At 47.3% G+C, this 18,311-nt stretch overlaps 1 protein-coding gene across 4 annotated transcripts in view; it reads left to right on the top strand.

Annotated features, from left to right (window-relative positions):
• Positions 1 to 18,311, top strand: part of RABGEF1 (RAB guanine nucleotide exchange factor 1) — a 324,189-nt gene that overhangs the window by 265,971 nt on the left and 39,907 nt on the right. For all 4 annotated transcript variants that reach the window (XM_085649754.1, XM_085649756.1, XM_085649757.1 and 1 more), the window contains one exon: positions 10,679 to 10,770. In XM_085649754.1, the coding sequence (XP_085505880.1) occupies positions 10,679 to 10,770 (92 nt within the window). The remainder of the gene's footprint in view (positions 1 to 10,678; positions 10,771 to 18,311) is intronic.

Below are 18,311 nucleotides of genomic sequence, written 5' to 3'. Positions count from 1 at the left end.
ACTGTAAATCACTGCGTAGTCATTGCACAGTGACGTTATTAATTTTGTTTTTCTTAAGTCTTTTAATAATCACTGCAAGTATATTGTTGCATATATATTATCCTATTTCTAAACATGTTTACAATGTTACTGCTGAACATTCTTTTAGTGAATTACCCCCGCATGAGTTGTCCTATAGATTTGCGCTGCGCAATAACACTTTTATTAGTATGTTACATCATTCCCATCAGACTAGCAATGCTACAAATTGTTGGATATGTGGCCGACTCCCTCCCTATCAGAACTATAAGGGAATTCTGCCTCTCTTTCCATATCCGTTCACACACAATGGCTCCTGTGGAGCATGGTTTAGTTTAATAAATTCCCTAGATTCGAATTCCGCAGTTTATCAAGACAACTGGGTATGGGGAAACCTGAACTTAGTTTTGCTTAAAGTCTGCTACCCTAACAAGGAGGGACTTCCCAAAAGAACAGGAACTGATCTAGAAAATGAAATATATGGATTAGGGAATTTCACGCTTAATCTCATGATCCTGAATGTTGAATCCGAAGCTGCACCAATTTTGCCCGCTATGTCAGTATTTCCAGTTAAAGGTGAACTATGTATAAGAAAGAATGGCTCCATACACATGGGCCATAGTAGATGCACCACTGTAATAGAATTCAGTGATCAAGGCAAATCTACATTTAGAGCTTCTCATCATTCCTACTTCATATGTGGTCAGACCGCATATATACGCCTACCTCTAGATTGGGATGGTACCTGTTACATAGCATTCCTCCTACCACCTGTTTTCCTAGCTCCTCCTGATTATCATAGAAATACTCATTTAGTACACAATAGACAGCGGAGAGATCTCCCAATCGTCGATTACACTGAAACAGCATGGGAAAAATACACAGATTTCAATAAAGGTTTCTTCCCCTATATAGGTACAGTCACTAATAGTAAGTTGATACGTAGATTAACCAGAAGCCTTGAAGCAGTAGTGAACGAAACTATTTCCGCCTTAGGCAATTTAACAGAAGAGCAGTCTGCTATGCGGATTGTTGTGCTTCAAAATCGTCTTGTCCTTGACGTCATCCTGGCCGATAGGGGCGGAGCTTGTAGGGTCATCGGATCAAGTTGTTGCATTTTCATACCAGAAAATTCGCCGTCAGTATATAAAGCCATAACCCGCCTTCATAAGATTGTAAGCCAGATACACCAGAGTCCAGGCACCTGGACTTGGTCCGGTTGGTTCTGGGGCGTGTTGTCAGCCTGGGGATGGAGAATGCTCTCCTTCCTAGGTATTGGCTTTCTCATACTATTCAGTTGCTGCTTATGCCTACAATGTGGACCAGCGATTTGTGGTCTGTGTGCCACATCGTGTATTCCACCACCAAGATTTCATTCATCCCGGAAGAAGAAAGAAGAACAAATGATGTTATATGAACAGATCGATGGATTGATGAAGATCGATATCTCTTAAGGGCCAGTAGGGGACAAGGAGGGAATGTGGAAATATGGATTTTTATGGTCAGTTATGTCCCCTATCTTGGACCCCAACGGTTTCATGTATAAGTCACAAGTACATGTATGTTCCCCCCAGTTCCAGTTTTGAAGACGCAAACACATGTGCGTCCACTGTCAACATGTCCTCTTTCAGATCCGCCATGAATGGGCCGGATATTCTATTCCTAAGTATGAAAGGCCACCGGCTTTATATGGTTCATTTATCCCATTTTACAGTCCAGGCGAGTAGGCCCTGATTCTGCCATTAAGCCTTTTCCTGCCTTCTGCCTCTGAAAGCTCCAGTCTGAGCTCGCATCTGTATCCATGAACTTTGTCCTACTCCCTGCGCGGCTAACGGTGCCTGACTCGGCCTGTCTGCCTGCCAAAAACTGTATTTCACCTTCAAGATTATCTGCTCTGCTCCGCTCCTCATCCGATGCATTCCTGTCTAACAGTTTAGGTAAACATTCCTCCAGCTACCGTGCAAAGGGGCCAGGCCTCGCTGTCCTCATGCAAGTAATTCATAGCCCTGTTACCATGGAATATTCCTACCCCCTCGCATCTAGTGTAGACACTTAGACGCTTGTACACGCACTAACAGTCAGTATAGTCAGTATAGAATAAGATTCTATCCTAAGAGACCTCTCTTTTTGGATAACACAGTTCTTTAAACATAGGATGTTAGATATGATTTGGGATTAGGTTGACATAACCCCAGACTTTTGTCTCCACATGTAGAGCTAAATGTCAAGTCCCCTTCACCCTCTAGTTGCACGTCAATCACACGTCATGCTGCCGCGCGCGCATCTCTGCCAAGTATTTTTGCTGACATTGCGAAATTCTTTCATGGAACCACCCATTTGTGACATCATACCTAATGACGTTCTTTAGTTACGCCTAGTTACACCCATTTTAGTTACGCATGTATGTCTTTATCTCCGTTATCAACTGTTACGCCTCCTGCATCTGTTTCACTGTAATGCCTCTTCTATAAAAATGATTACCTGTCAATAAAGTATGGTCCTTCACTTCCTGAACCTTCGTGGTGATGGAATATGGAGTCCACAATTCGAATTGTTATTGGAATAAAGCCCGTTCCGAACCTCTAATACCACGGATTCTGCCTCTTATTTTACTGAGCTATTCTTATTAATTTTCCGCATCAAATTAAGTACCGGTAATTAAATTATTTACCACAAGTCTATGGCTCAGGTCGAGGGATCAACTTCGGGCCTTACCCAAGACCTATCCCGCAGTTCTTCGGCCCCGCCCTCAGGCCCGGCCTCGGACATTCAGCGACAGCCATTAGTACCCAAAACGACTGTTTTCCCTTCCTCGAAACCGAAACCAAAAGTCGTGTCGGTTCCACAGAAACCGAAACTGAAAGTGAAACTGGTCGGATCGAAGTCCACTACACCTTCGACGCCAGCCAAACCCGTCTGCACCGACCGCACCAAACGGGACTTCGGTGCCGAACTCGCAGCAGCCGACGTCGGCGCCGACACACGGAAAAAGGCCATCGGTACCGCCAAACCGCCTCGGCACCCGGCACCGAAACAATCGGCTACGGCCACAAAGGTCAAAATGGCCGCTGCGTCGCACACCGCTTCGAAAGCAGCACCTAAGGCCCAATCATCGACGCCGTCGACGGCTACTACCTCTCCTCGACTCGATGACCCCGTGGCCCCGAAGAAGTCCACGCCTGCCTCTACAGATCCGCTCGGCGCCAAAGAACCGTCGGCGTTCCAGGTGCGACAAGTTGCAGCGTCCTTGCAACGCATCAAAGAAAAGGCAGCCCTCCAGGACACGTCGGGCTCCGAGCCGAAAAAAGCTCAAAAAGCTTCTCCAGCACCACCCCATATCACTTTTGGCCTGCCGCCATCCACGGCGCCCAAAATGTTTGAAATAAGAACACGTGTCACCCAAACTAGGATCACACCTGCCGAACGCTCTCCTACGGAACGTCACCGTCCCACATCATCGATGCCGACACCGGCAGAATTATGCTCCACAAGCGGAGAATATCTTCCGAACACGCTTAGGACTCCTACCGGATCCCGCTAAAGAAAAAGCTGCCAGCGGATTCGGAACCAGTTCTTTACGAACGTCTCCATACCTCTTACCCAGATCCACAGTCCTTCTCTCCGACACACTCCGAAACCGACGTTTTGGAGGACTATATGGGTGACGACGTCCCCTACCCCAGAGAGATGGACCCTGAAGGCCAACAGGACCCTGACCAGGCTTGGGATGACCCTGTAGACACGGGTGCACATATGGATACACAGGACACGCAGCTATATGGCGCAAAAACGTCTCCCACAGAGGACACTGCCGCATTCAACGCCCTAATTGAACGTGCTGCGGCCAATCATGGTGTGCAACTCCACTCTGACACAATCGAGGACGATTTTCTAATGGATACTTTCGCATCCTCAGAAAGGAATATCAAAACTCTACCCATTTTGAAAGGTGTCCTCAAACCAGCAAAGGACATTTTCAAAGAACCCACCAGGGCAAGAGTAATAAACCCCAAGATCGACAAGAAATATAGGTCGGCGCCTGGGGACCCTACGTACATTAGAGGCCAGTTGCCTCTGGACTCCATCGTAGTCGCTAATGCTCGCAAACGGGCGCACTCGCAGACAACTGGGGATGCTCCTCCCCCGGACAAAGAGTCCAAGGTGCTAGAGACCTCCGGCAAACGGGTTGCAGCCCAGGCAGCTAACATATGGCGTATTGCCAATACCCAGGCGCTCCTAGCTCGCTACGATCGCGCACACTATGACACATTAGAAACCCTACACCAATATCTCCCTGACCAATACAAAGAGGGAGCAGAGATCCTCATCCGGGAGGGACAACTCCTCACAAACGCATCCATTAAGTGTGCACTGGATGCCGCAGATACAGCTGCCAGAGCAATAAACACCAGCGTCATGTTACGACGACACGCCTGGTTACGAATCTCCGGATTCAAACCTGAGGTTCAAAATAACATTCTCAATCAACCGGTCAACCCCGACTACTTATTCGGACCAGAGGTTGACACCACCCTAGAAAAAATAAAAAAGGACACGGACACTGCAAAGTCCATGGGGGCTCTCCAAACGCAGACCTTTCGGAGTGGCTCCTTTCGTCGCCCCGGAAATAGAGGAGCAGGTAGAGGACAGGGGTCACAGCAAACCTACAACAAGGGCAACACACAAAGTACCTACGATAAAAACACCAGGGGTGGATATCATGGCTCTAGCACAAAGGGCAGAGGACGCGGATACGGCAATACCAGGTCCTCCCCCAAGAACAAACAGTGACACCCTCTCCCTTCCTCCCGACCACATAACACCTGTCGGGGGAAGGCTACAAAGGTTCCTGTCCACGTGGAACTCCATCACCACGGACAGGTGGGTCAAAGATATTATCAAACACGGTTACTGCCTAGAATTAACCTCCACTCCACCCACAATACCACCAAAACACCGTCCTATGTCCTCAGAGCGCTATTACAGCAGGAAGTGCTAAGTATGCTGAAAAAAGGCGCAATAGAGGTCGTATCCGTCCACGAGCAAGGTACGGGGGTGTACTCCCTGTACTTCTTAATACCAAAAAAGGACGGGTCACTCAGACCTATACTAGACCTGAGACCCCTCAACCGCTACATTCTCTCAGAGCATTTCCACATGCTCACCCTACAACAAGTCCTCCCGCTGCTCAAACAGGGAGACTTCCTGGCCACGCTAGACCTCAAAGATGCGTATTTCCACATACCCATTCACCCCTCGCACAGAAAATATCTCCGGTTCACCATTCAGGGGCAGCACTATCAATTCAAAGTCCTCCCCTTCGGAGTGACAACAGCACCCAGAGTTTTCACAAAGTGTCTAGCTACCGTGGCTGCACATCTACGAAGGCAACACATTCACGTCTACCCTTACCTGGACGACTGACTTGTTCAGGCAAAGTCAGCCCAGCAATGTGCCAGCCACATGTCCCGCACCATTCACCTTCTTCACAGTCTGGGATTCTCACTAAATTACCCGAAATCACATCTCCAACCCGCACACGTACAACAGTACCTAGGTGCGACCATAGACACTCTGGCAGCCACAGCTCAGCCAAATTTAGTGAGGATCAACAGCATGCAAATGCTGATTTCCAAGTTCAAACCCCAACTCTCCCTTCCTGCGCGAGTCTTAATGCAGTTGATAGGCATGATGGCCTCCTGCATTTTCATAGTCCCACACGCGAGACTACATATGCGCCCGCTTCAGGAGTGCTTAGCGCGTCAATGGAATCAGGCTCACGGGCAATTAAAAGACCTAGTGTTGGTGAGCGGTCGGGCATACAACTCTCTGCATTGGTGGAATCCACAAAACCTTTGCAAGGGCCGACCGTTCCAAGAGCCTGTTCCACAAATAATACTGACAGCGGACGCGTCTCTCCAGGGATGGGGAGCCCATGTACTCAATTACACAGTGCAGGGACTATGGACTACACAACAAAAGAAGATGCACATCAACCTTCTGGAACTGATGGCAATCTTCCTGGCAATGAAAGCATTCAAGGTACACTTGTGCAACAAAGTCGTGTTGATCCTGACGGACAACATGACTGCCATGTACTACATACAGAAGCAAGGAGGAACACACTCTCCACAGTTGTCTCATATGGCTCAGAGCATGTGGAAGTGGGCCATTCAGAGGAACATATTCCTCATGGCGGAACACCTCCCAGGCAAGGACAACCAGATGGCGGATCTGCTCAGCAGACACAGCCACCAGATGCACGAGTGGGAGTTACACCCATCAGTACTCCAACCATACTTCCAGCAGTGGGGTCATCCAGAGATAGACCTCTTCGCCACAAGGGAAAACGCAAAATGCCAAAGCTTTGCCGCCAGGTTCCCACATCCACAGTCGCAGGGCAATGCGATATGGATGAACTGGTCCGGCAGATTTGCGTACGCTTTTCCCCCAGCGCCGTTGATACCGCTAGTGGCACGCAAACTGCGACAGCACTCACTGAGACTCATCCTGGTTGCTCCAACATGGGCACGCCAGCCATGGTACACCACCTTTCTGGAACTTTCCGTGGTGCCGCATCAAAGGCTGCGGATCAAACCCGCGCTTTTGATGCAGAACCATGGAGAAATTCAGCACCCAGATCCGCAACAGCTGAACCTGGCAATCTGGCTCCTGAAGTCCTAGAGTTTGGCTACCTCAACCTGCCACCTGACTGTATGGAGATCATTAAGGAAGCTAGGAGACCCACTACCGGAGCTTGCTATGCAGCCAAATGGAAGAGGTTTGTCATTTATTGCAATAACAATGACATTAACCCGCTAGACGCATCCATTCAAAACATAATCTGTTACCTCTTACACCTATACCGATGCAATCTGGCATACACCTCAATACGTATCCATTTAACCGCAATAGCAGCCTATCTCCAAAACAGGCAGCACCTCTCTTTATTCAGAGTGCCTGCCATCAAAGCCTTCTTGGAGGGACTTAAACGAGTAATTCCCCTAAGACACCCACCAGCACCAGTGTGGAACCTCAACTTGGTCCTCACCCGACTGATGGGTCCACCCTTCGAACCTCTCCACTCATGTGAGATTCAATTCCTCACCTGGAAGGTAGCTTTCCTAGTAGCAATCACTTAGTTGAGAAGAGTTAGTGAACTCCAAGCACTAACCATTCAAGAGCCATTCATACAGGTTCACGCAACAGGGTTGTACTACGTACCAACCCCAAATTCATGCCTAAAGTAATATCGCAGTTCCACATGAATCAAGCCATTGAACTGCCTGTTTTCTTTCAGAATCCACAAAATGTCGCTGAAAGAATGCTCCATACACTAGACGTCAAAAGAGCCCTCATGTACTATATAGACAGAACTAAAAACTTTAGGAAGACGAAACAACTTTTCGTCGCCTTTTCCCCACAACACAAAGGCAACGCAATCTCCAAAGCAGGTATAGCCAGATGGATCGTTAAATGTATTCAAATTTGCTATCAAAAGGCTAAACGCACATTAACGATTCCCCCACGGGCCCACTCAACACGTAAGTTAGGGGCCTCCATGGCTTTCCTGGGAAACATTCCTTTACATGATATATGTAGAGCAGCCACATGGTCCACTATACATACATTTACCAAACACTATTGTGTAGATGTACACTCAAAACAGCAGGCAGCTGTAGGACAGGCTGTTCTCAAAACTCTTTTTCAGACCGCTGCAGCTGGCACTGGTGGCCGCCGCTAATGGGAGGTACTGCTATGTATTCTATGCACAGATATGAATTCAGCAGCCCACATGCCTCGAACTGAATATGCTACTTACCAGTATGCATCTGTTCTTGGCATGTAGGACTGCTGACATAAATATCGCCAACCCTCCTCCCCGGCGCCTGTAGCAGCTGCAGCTCTCAGAATTACTGTAAGCATGGTCATCACTTTCTGTATCTACTCCATCACTGCCACAATGGCGAAAAACAATCTGAGGATGGAGAGGATGCCCATGCGCACTGTGGTCCAGGGGAGGAGTCACCTATCTCAGGATACTTCGAAGACTCTTCCAGGACAACAACGTGCAAACATCCGGACCCAACACTAGGCGGCGATCTATGCACAGATATGAATGTCAGCAGCCCTACATGCCAAGAACAGATGCATACTGGTAAGTAGCATATTCATTATAGAGCACTGTTTATTGAATGAAAGATATAAAACTCAGGACTATATGGAAAGTATGAAAACTATATATTTTCTAATTCTGTGCAAAAAAATTAATCTGTTGGTGCAAGTCAGACCACCCTGGCTGGCTGGAAGACTAGGCTGAACATGAGGTTTGTCAGATTTGTAGCATTTTTCCACCAAAACATGGTAAATCCCTCCAGTTTTCCTTTGCAGGAATATATCCCTCCAAAGGCTTGTCCCCCAAGGTGGTTCTTCTGTATCTCCTCAGTATGGGGGTACCTGACATGCATGTGTTCGGGGTTCTCACAGGCAATAAAGTGGACACAAAGCATTTTACAAAGTGGGAAAGCTACTGCAGGTAAAATGATGGCTGAGGCTACCTGTTTTTGGTCACAGGTATCACGCCTGGGCTGTATGGACACATACCACATTTATATATGTTCAACATGTACACATCCAAATGTTTCTGTCCCTGGGTGCCACACCGGCCTCTCCCTGATTGCTTGGCTCGGACACCTCATTGGCTGTGCGGGTCCTGTGTTTTTTGCCATGGCCTTCCATGAAACAAGTTTTTGGGTCCAATTCACAATGGAACTCGGCACTTGTGGTGGAGGCCCGCAGTCGTGTTGGGGGGAGTAGGGGTGCTGCACTTGTGGTCGGGCCTTCGCAATGATAAACTACAGTGCGGAGTTCCTGCCACAAGTGCCGGCCTCCGCCATGACTACGTGAACTCTGCCATGACTGCAAGGCCTCCGCTATGAGTGCGGAGTCCCTTTGTGAACCGGGCCCTTTCTCTTTAGCTTCCTTTGTCCAGGATAACATTTATTGGTCTGGGGTATGCATGTCTTCTGTAACCCAATGTTAGAACTGGTTGGAATCCTGGGTTTGGCATTGGATCACAAAATTTGACACCTGGAAAATGATGATTACTAAATGTGAAAAGCCGCTGTAAGGTCCGGTATTTGTCCTGTGAAAGGAAAAAATAAAGAAATATTATAAAAGCTGTATCATTTATTAATGCAAATGTCTAATATAAACTTCTCTTGTAAAATTAAGTTTTTTTTAGTTTTTCACCCAGTACTTATGTTTTGTATGATATTATTCAAAATATCGCTCAGTTCAGAGGCCGGTCTTTGATGGGCAATGGGAACTTCAGAATTGAGTCCCTCCAAATTCCCTTCTTCCAGACCTTGAAGAGTTTTTTTTTTTTTTATACATGCTTGTCTTATTTGAAATGGATTTCACCAACTGGTATAATGTACCTTTGAGAGGTATATGACATCCTCACACCTTTTTGCTTTCAGGACAATAAGCTGGTCGCAAAGCAGACAGGAGACTTTAGTAATATGAACGTTTTATACCGTGCTGTAGATTTGTTTGGGGCTTTATATAAGTCATTTGATCTGGTCTGTCAACACTGAACTGGTTGTTGTCCAGAGCTGGCACAGGTTTTGTCTGACAGGCACAGTGACTTCCATTGTTGACTCATCACGCATAGCAGTCAACAGATGATGCCTAACCTTTATATCTGCCCATCTCATTGATGATGTTTCATCCTGTTCTTGGTCTACCATCTGAACTGGAGACCCGTTCCCATGTTGACATGTTGTGCCACATGCCAGAGTGCTCTCTTGGCATATAAAGCTTTAAATCATAGCAGCCTGGTATAGAAATTGTCCACATACAAATAATAGCCACAATGTAATACAGGGAGCACCAAGTTGTCCTTATAAAAGTTTAGAGCAGGCCTCTGGTAGACTGCTCAGGGGCTGGGACATGCACTGGCATTGGGAGATGAGGGAGGCTCAGACTGGCACTCCTAGGGCAAAGCATGGTTCTCCTGGGGTGAAACGTGCATCTGTGTGGGTTCCAAGGACACTGGGCATGCTGCAGGAAGTGGTAAAGAAAGGCTGACTGTCCTGATCGTATGATGCCTGTGTTCTTTTCATTTGGCCCATCTTCCTCAACACTGGCATCACTGTGCACATACACCGAGCCCGAGTCCTCAGCAGCACTATTCTCGAACAGTTGCTTAACATCTCTGATTTCGGACTGATACTTCAGTCTGTGCAGCCATCCGCATTTCTGCCACTTCTTTAAATTTGTTTCGCTTTGCCATGTTTCACAAGCATATGCTATATTTTGTTCAAATTGTGATTGTTTTCAGTGCTCTGTTATTAGGGCAAAGAATTAACTATGAAAAATGTTCTTTTGAATTTTATTCCTTCCATGATAGGCGATGTAAAGATCTTACTCCCCAAATGTAGTCTGGTGTAATTATTTTTTGTGCGATTCACAAGGTAAAACAGGCTGTTGCATTTGTGTGAAGTCTTTATCCTGAGTTTTTTATATCATGACAATTATTTCGAGGAGTTCCATGCCGGTGGTGGCTGAAGACTGTTCATGTAAAACACGCCGTACATTAGGCGTAGCGGAATGAGATGTAATGCATGCGATTCATTGATTGCTGTTGCTTTTCCAGGGCATTGCATTGGGTGACGCCTCAGATGCTGTGTGTTCCTGTAGATGAAGATATTCCTGAAGTCTCCGACATGGTTGTTAAGGCCATCACAGGTTTGTAGGCTAGAGAAAAACATAATAATTCTGAAAGTAACTGTTACTGTCTATCAGGCTGTGCTAGTACTACGATGTTAGAGCTGTTAACCAACCAATTATAACAGGCTTGCAGAATAATGAGTCATTAACTGGTTCTACAGCCTACTGGGGAACGTAATTTATATGACCTAGAAGTCAAGAGTTTATGCTCACTACATTGTTGACTATTAAAAATTGATTCATTCTTCTTTCTAAAACAACACAATCTCACTAAATAAATTAGCTTTGGTAATTACCCATCGGAGTCATAAGGGAACACTAGAGCGCGTAAGGAGAGTTAATTACTCCTTCCCTCACGTTCAACTAAAAGGGTTCCCGGTTCAAAACCCCAGACGTGCCGCTACAAAGAAAGTTTTATAACTATTTATGCAGAGAGATTTGTGTATATGTATGTGTATATATATATATATATATGTATATGTGTATATATATATATATATATATATATATATATATATTACCTACTGGCGGTCGCCAGTAGGAGGTAGTTATAGTTAGGACCACGTTTCCATAGGAAATCCGCAACATTCTATTTTGAATAACTTTGGTGCCGGTCGACGAATCCTCGCGAATTTTTCAAAATAGGTGGGGCGCTACGCTCCGCTCCTACCCTGAAAGTCTCGGGGGGGATTCGTCAAGCGGGGGCTGAGGTAAAAGGGGGGTCCCAAAACGCGTTTTTCCCATGCATTTTTCCATAGGACCTTTAGACAGGGCTACAGCCCGAACGGCTGAACAGAATTACTAGAAATTTGGCAGAGAGGTAGTCCTCAGGTCAAGGAAGTGCCTTTTGTAGGTTTGGTGTAAATCTGTTCAGTAGATTCTGAGAAAATAGCCTTTAAATCAATATATATATCTGAGCCAGCTTACGGTGCGCTTACGGTACGCTTACCGTACGCGTACGGTGGCGTGCGCGAGCGCGATTCTGATTGGCTCTTAGATCTTAGTAAACATTCGAATCGGCCGAAACCAGGAAGCGGCGGCCGCCATTTTCTCTCTCGCACTGAGAGTGATGTTTAAAATATAAAGCACAAAAACATGTAAAGGAGCTGTTTAGACAGCTCCCACACACATAGCAATGTTGAGGGAGTCCCCAAAGATCCCCCAAGGCCAAAAACGGAATTTTTATTTTTTCGCTAATTTCGCCGATTACGCTTACCGTACGCGTACGGTATAAAATTATTTAAAAAAAAAAATTATCCACACTCTCCCCACCCCGTGTGCAATTGGTGCCCGAAGGGCACCAATTATGCATTGCTTATTATAGATGAGTTAAACTAAAATATTTTTTTTAAAAATGCTAAAAAAAAAAATTATCCACTCTCTCTCCACCCCGTGTGCAAATGGTGCCTGAAAGGCACCATTTGTGCATGGCTTATAACATATACGAAAAATTAAAATATTACCTTTCAAAACGAAGTGCATCATATGTCCTCCATGTGCGCACGGTGCGCGAAGCGCATCGTGCGTACATGGCCCATCTAGCGTAACGTGGGCACGGCACTAACTACGTAAAGTGGGCGCGCGGTGCGCGAAGCGCACCGCGTGCTCACTGTGCGCGCACGGTGCGCGAAGCGCACCGTGCGCGCACGGAACGAACTGCGTTAAGTGGGCGCGCACGCCACGAATGGCGTAAAGTAACTTAGCATTTAAAAAACCGTACAAATTCACTGAAAAAACCATAGGTTTCACACACGTTATAGTTAGGAATTAGCATTTAAAAAACCTTGCAAATTCACTGAAAAAACCATAGGTTTCACACATGTTATAGTTAGCGGAAATTTTACTGATAAAAAACCAATGAAATTCCCCCGTTATAGTTAGTGCAGGCAACTATAACTCACGCGACCGCAATCTTCTGCTGATGACATATGTGTCTTTATGAAAAAAAAATATTTGTAATATATGTATAGCTAAAAATGTATGGAAGAAGACATGGGCAAATAAGTGTCTAAATACAGTATTAGCATCAGCAGAGGATTGCGGTCGCGTGAGTTATAGTTGCCTGCACTAACTATAACGGGGGAATTTCATTGGTTTTTTATCAGTAAAATTTCCGCTAACTATAACATGTGTGAAACCTATGGTTTTTTCAGTGAATATATATATAATGACTTGGGGATATAGTATGACGACTCCCATTAAAGAAGTACAGCGATATTATTGAAATGCAGCCAAACTGTGTAAAAAATATTAATATAGCAACTGCCCCTTCCATCAATCAAGCAGTCAGATCGTAATGGTAAGGACTCTGCGCAATGCCTGAATAGCTAGATGATGAATATGCAATGGTTAAACCATACATAAAGAAGTTTCTTTATGTATGGTTTAACCATTATATATTCATCATCTAGCTATTCAGGCATTGCACAGAGTTATTGATCTTCACGTAATTAGTTTTTATCCCTCTTCTTTTTGTGATATTCAATTACTGAGCGGGAGGTCGAAGAGGGTTTTTCCTCTCACCCCTCTGTACTTTGTGTGTTTTGATTGTGTAGTGGAAAAAACACACATTACAAATGCAGTTCCTCATTTGCAGAGCAGAACTCCAAAATAGTGAGAGTTTACCATACCCAGTAAATGTCTCACACACCACATTGTATTTGCCAAGTGTATCAAGTACCCAAGTATTTCCCAACTGACCTGTAATCAGGGACTTAGTGCAAATGAAAAAGAGAGAACGAGCTGTCGTGATAGTTTTCATTATTAACATTTAGTGCCTACTCATGAGATTTCGAAGACTAAATGAATTGTATAATAATAAACTGCAAAGAAGGGATATGACCCAAAATTATTTTTTAAATGAAAATGTCTTTATCGGACCAATATTTAAAGCAGCAAAAAGCAGACAAGAATAAATATTGCAGTAGGTGCTCGGTGTATCAGGTGTACCCGCGGTGCTGAAGAGTGAGAAGAGGCACTGGACGATGATCATAATAAAGAATATAAAAATCCTGGGAGAAGACTAATATAATTTCTTTTGGATGGAGAGCTGTTTCAAATGAGCAAAGTTGCTTCAGTGATTGAAACAATCCTCTCTATTTCAATCAGTAGTTATCTTTGCTGCAAAGTAGCTGCTGACGGCGTTTTGGCCCAGTACTATTTAATCAGTTACTATCAAGACAAAACAAAGATAACTGAGCACAATAAATGCAGATGCTGTGGTTTCATATATTAACACGTTTGTTTTATAGCAAGACCTGAGCCAAGAAGTGCATCTCCAAAAGCAGATTGGCCTGATGACTCGAGAAAAAGAAGTCGAGCAGGGAGGCTGATTCGCTCTCGATATAGAAGTTGAGTCCAGTGGCAACCAACCTTTAAGTGCACCAAAGGCCAGCTCCCTTAAATCCAAGTGTGAGGTGCTGCAGGCATCTGGAAACACAAGGGACCCAGCATGGCCTGCAATACAGACAGACTTCATTTGAAATGTACACTTGTGTTCACAATGAAAGATCTGGTAATGCAACCTAATCAAACAGGTCAGATTCAATTAAATCTGGTAATTATAAAGAAATATGGGCAGACAAGTTTCTTCTATGTGACTTTTCCACCACATCTTGAAACAAGTGCCATGGTTGCAGTTTGACTTTCGCCAAAAAAACTGGAGTTAAATGAAATACGTGAGCAATCTCTAGCACAGGTCTTCTACCATGGATACATTAGCTTCGTTATTTCACAAACTATGTTAATTCCAGTGGTCTGCGCTATGATCAAGCCACTACTTTATGAAACAAAGCAATAAAACATTCAAATCTACACAAGAGCATGCCAAATTAATTTTTTAATAGCAAAGTCGAACATAAATTGAAAAATATTATAAATCTATATATAATGTGCTGTCCGTTTCTACAGGTGGGTAATTTAAGTGTTATGGGACAGGTTTGGACCAGATGTAGTTAATAAAAAGTACTACATTGAGTCAGTTATTGCAACATAGGCTGACTTCAAATAAAGCAGAGCTTTGAAGAGCGGAGGTAAATCTTGGCATGAGGATGGAGGAGCTATGAATGACCACAAGTTGCATAATGAGCATTAAGAATCAATCACTCAATCAATCAGAACATTTGTAAAGCGCACTACTTACCCATGAGGGTCTCAAGGCCCTGGGGGGGAGAGGTGGGATGCTGCTACTGCTCGAATAGCCAAGTCTTGAGGAGTCTTCTAAAGGTAAGCAGGTCCTGGGTCTGCCGTAGGAGGATGGGGAGGGTGTTCCAGGTCTTGGTGGCGAGGTGGGAGAATGATCTGTCGCCGGAGGTCGCTCTTCGGATGAGGGGGACTGTGGCGAGGGCGGCAGAGCGGAGCTGGCGGTTTGGGGTGTAGAAGCTGAGTTGTCTGTTGAGGTATGCTGGTCCGGTGTTGTGGAGTGCCTTGTGTGCATGGGTGAGCAGCTTGAAGGTGATCCTGTTGTTGACGGGGAGCCAGTGCAGGTCTCTCAGGTGGGGTGTGATGTGGCTGCGGTGAGGGATGTCGTGGATCAGGCGACCAGAGGAGTTTTGGATGTGTTGAAGTCGTTTCAGGAGTTTGGCCAAGGCTCCTGCGTATAGGGCGTTTCTGTAGTTCAACCTGCTTCTAACGAGGGCCTGGGTGACCATTCTTCTTGTTTCTGTGGGGATCCACCTGTAGATCTTGCGGAGCATGCGGAGGGTGTTGAAGCAGGAGGACAAGATGGCGTTGACCTGCTTTGTCATGGAGAGAGTAGAGTCTAGGATGAACCCTAGGTTGCATGCGTGGTCGGTGGGTGTTGGAGCTGTTCCCAGTGCGGTCAGCCACCAGGAGTCTTCCCAGGCCGAGGGGGTGAAGCCGAGGATGAGGACTTCCGTCTTGTCCGAGTTTAGCTTCAGTCGGCTGTTCCTCATCCACTCGGCAACAGCTTTCATTCCTTCGTGGAGGTTAGTTTTGGCAGTGAAGGGGTCCTTGGTAAGGGAGAGGATCAGCTGGGTGTCGTCGGCATAGGAGATGATGTTCAGGTCGTGCAGTCAGGCGACGTGGGCGAGTGGTGCCATGCAGATGTTGAACAATGTCGGGCTGAGGGATGAGCCCTGGGGTACGCGCAGATGATCTCGGTGGCTTCGGAGCGGAAAGGGGGGAGGCGGACGCTCTGGGTTCTGCCGGAGAGGAAGGAGGTGGTCCAGTCCAGAGCCTTGTCTTGGATCCCAGCGTCGTGGAGGCATGTTCGTAGGGTGCGGTGGCAGACGGTGTCGAAGGCGGATGATAGGTCCAGGAGAATGAGGGCCTTGGTTTCTCCGTTGTCCAGCAGGGCCCTGATGTTATCGGTGGCAGTTTCGGTGCTGTGGTTGCTGCGGAACCCGGACTGGGACGGGTCCAGGATGCTGTTCTCCTCGAGGTAGCGGGTCAGTTGTCTGTTGACTGTCTTCTCAATGACCTTCGCCGGGAACGGGAGCAGGGAGATGGGCCGGAAGTTCTTGAGGTCCTTTGGGTCGGCCTTGTGTTTTTTGAGTAAGGCGTTGATCTCGGCGTGCTTCCAGCTCTCCGGGAAGGTTGCTGTCTCGAAGGAGATGTTGATGGCTTTCCGGAGATGCGGTGCGATGGTGGTGCTGGCTTTGTTGAAGATGTGGTGTCGGCATGGGTCTGACTGAGATCCAGAGTGGATGGTGTTCATGATTTTGATGGTGTCGTCGTCGTTTCTGTTGGTCCAGGAGAGCAGGGGGTCGGTGCAGATGGTGGCCGTGAGGAAGGAGGTCTCAGTGGTTGTCAGGACGTCGTGGCATTGAAGCTGTCGTGGATGTCTGCGATCGAAGAAGGTGGCAAGGGAGTCGCACAGGTCTTGCGAAGGTGGGATGTCGTTGGTGTTGGAGCTGGGGTTGGAGAGTTCCTTCACGATGTTGAAGAGCTCTTTGCTGTTGTGTGCGTTGTTGTCTAGGCGGTCTTTGAAGGAGGCCCTTTTGGCGGATATGATGAGGTGATGGTGTCTGCAGGAGGCGTTCTTGTGGGCTGTGTAGCTGTCCGGTGTCTGTTCACTGTGCCATTTCTTCTTTAGCTTTCGTCAGGTTTGCTTGGAGGCCTGGAGGTCTTCAGTGAACCAGCTGGCTTTCTTGCTGGTGTGTCTGTTGGAGGGCTTCTTGATCGGGGCGAGGGTGTTGGCGCAGTCGTCTGAGGTTTTGGGCGGCGGAGTCGGGGTCGGCGGGTGGGCTCTGGGCGAGGGTGGTGGTTAGCTGGTCTTCGGTGACTTTGCTCCAGCTGTGGTGGGGGACCTGTTGGGTGCAATGGTGCGTGGTGGGTTTCCGGAAGGTGAAGTGGATGCAGCGATGGTTGTCCAGTGGAGTTCGGTGGTGTGGTTGTAGGAGATGTGGGAACTTGCAGAGAAGATGGAGTCCAGCGTGTGGCCGGCGGAGTGGGTGGGAGTTGTGACGAGTTGTCTGAGTCCGAGGTTGTTGATCAGGGTGGTGGAGTTGCGATCGTTGTTGGTCTCAAGGTGGAAGTTCAGGTCCCCGAGAAGGGTGTAGTCTGTGGAGGCGACGGCGTGTGTACTGACTAAGTCGGCGATGGAGTCGCTGAACTGTGGTCAGGGTCCGGGGGGTCTGTAGACAAGGGTTCCTCTGAGGGTGGTATTGGGATCGGTGTGAATCTGGAAGTGCAGGTGTTTGGCTGTGCTGAGGGTGTCGGCGGTGTTGGTCGAGACACGGAGAGTGTTCCTGAGGACGATGGCGATTCCTCCTCCTGCTACGTTGGTGCGGTCCCTACGGGTGATCTTGTAGCCTTCCGGGATGTTTATGGCAATGTCGGGTGCCGAAGAGGGGTTCAACCAGGTTTCTGTCAGGAAGGTGACGTCAGGGGAGGTTGAGTCGAGTAGGTCCCAGAGTTCAATGGCGTGGTTGCGGGCGGAGCCGGTGTGGAGAAGGATACATCTGAGGTAGTTGTGTTCTTTCCTGGTGGGTGGATTTGCGGATCGGATGCTGGTGAAGCTGCAGTTCCGGCAGGAGAAGGGTCCTTGGGTGCGTTTCGGGGCGGCCAGGAAGCAGGTGTGTGATCGTCCGATGTCGAGTGCGTGGAGGGTGCTGGCCTCGTAGTGGCGTCGGGTGTCGTGCTGATCGCGGGGGCCAGGGGTTCTGGCGCTAGGCGCGGACGGGCGCAGACGGGCTTGCCTTAGGCGTGCCTAAGGCACGCCCGCTGCATACCCCCGCGCAGCGGCCGCCATATTAGGGGAGGTGGGAGGGAGGAGCAGCTGGGAGGCAGGGCTGCGAATGGGTGAACAGGGGGGCGGGGACGCAGCGGCGGGAAAAACGGAGGGGTAGCCTTACCTGGAAGAGCCAATATTAGCCTTCATGCTTTGATTAAAGTTGTGACTTCCTATCCAACAGACTAGAAATCTACATATTACCTGTAGGCATGGAGTTGACATTATGCAAGTCCAGTGCCTTGGTGCAACCCTTGAAAAAGAAAGCTTTAAAAGTTGAAGTCTGAGACCACTGTGCCACCTTAAAACGAAGGGTTTAGCAGCCATTGCGCCATGTGTGGAGTGTGCACCAAAGTAGCCTGGAGTA

The sequence above is a fragment of the Triturus cristatus genome, chromosome 3_2, assembly GCF_964204655.1.
Source record: "Triturus cristatus chromosome 3_2, aTriCri1.1, whole genome shotgun sequence".
Lineage (NCBI taxonomy): Eukaryota > Metazoa > Chordata > Amphibia > Caudata > Salamandridae > Triturus > Triturus cristatus.
The sequence above is the reverse complement of the archived record's forward strand: the minus strand, read 5'-3'. Positions and strand labels throughout refer to the sequence as shown.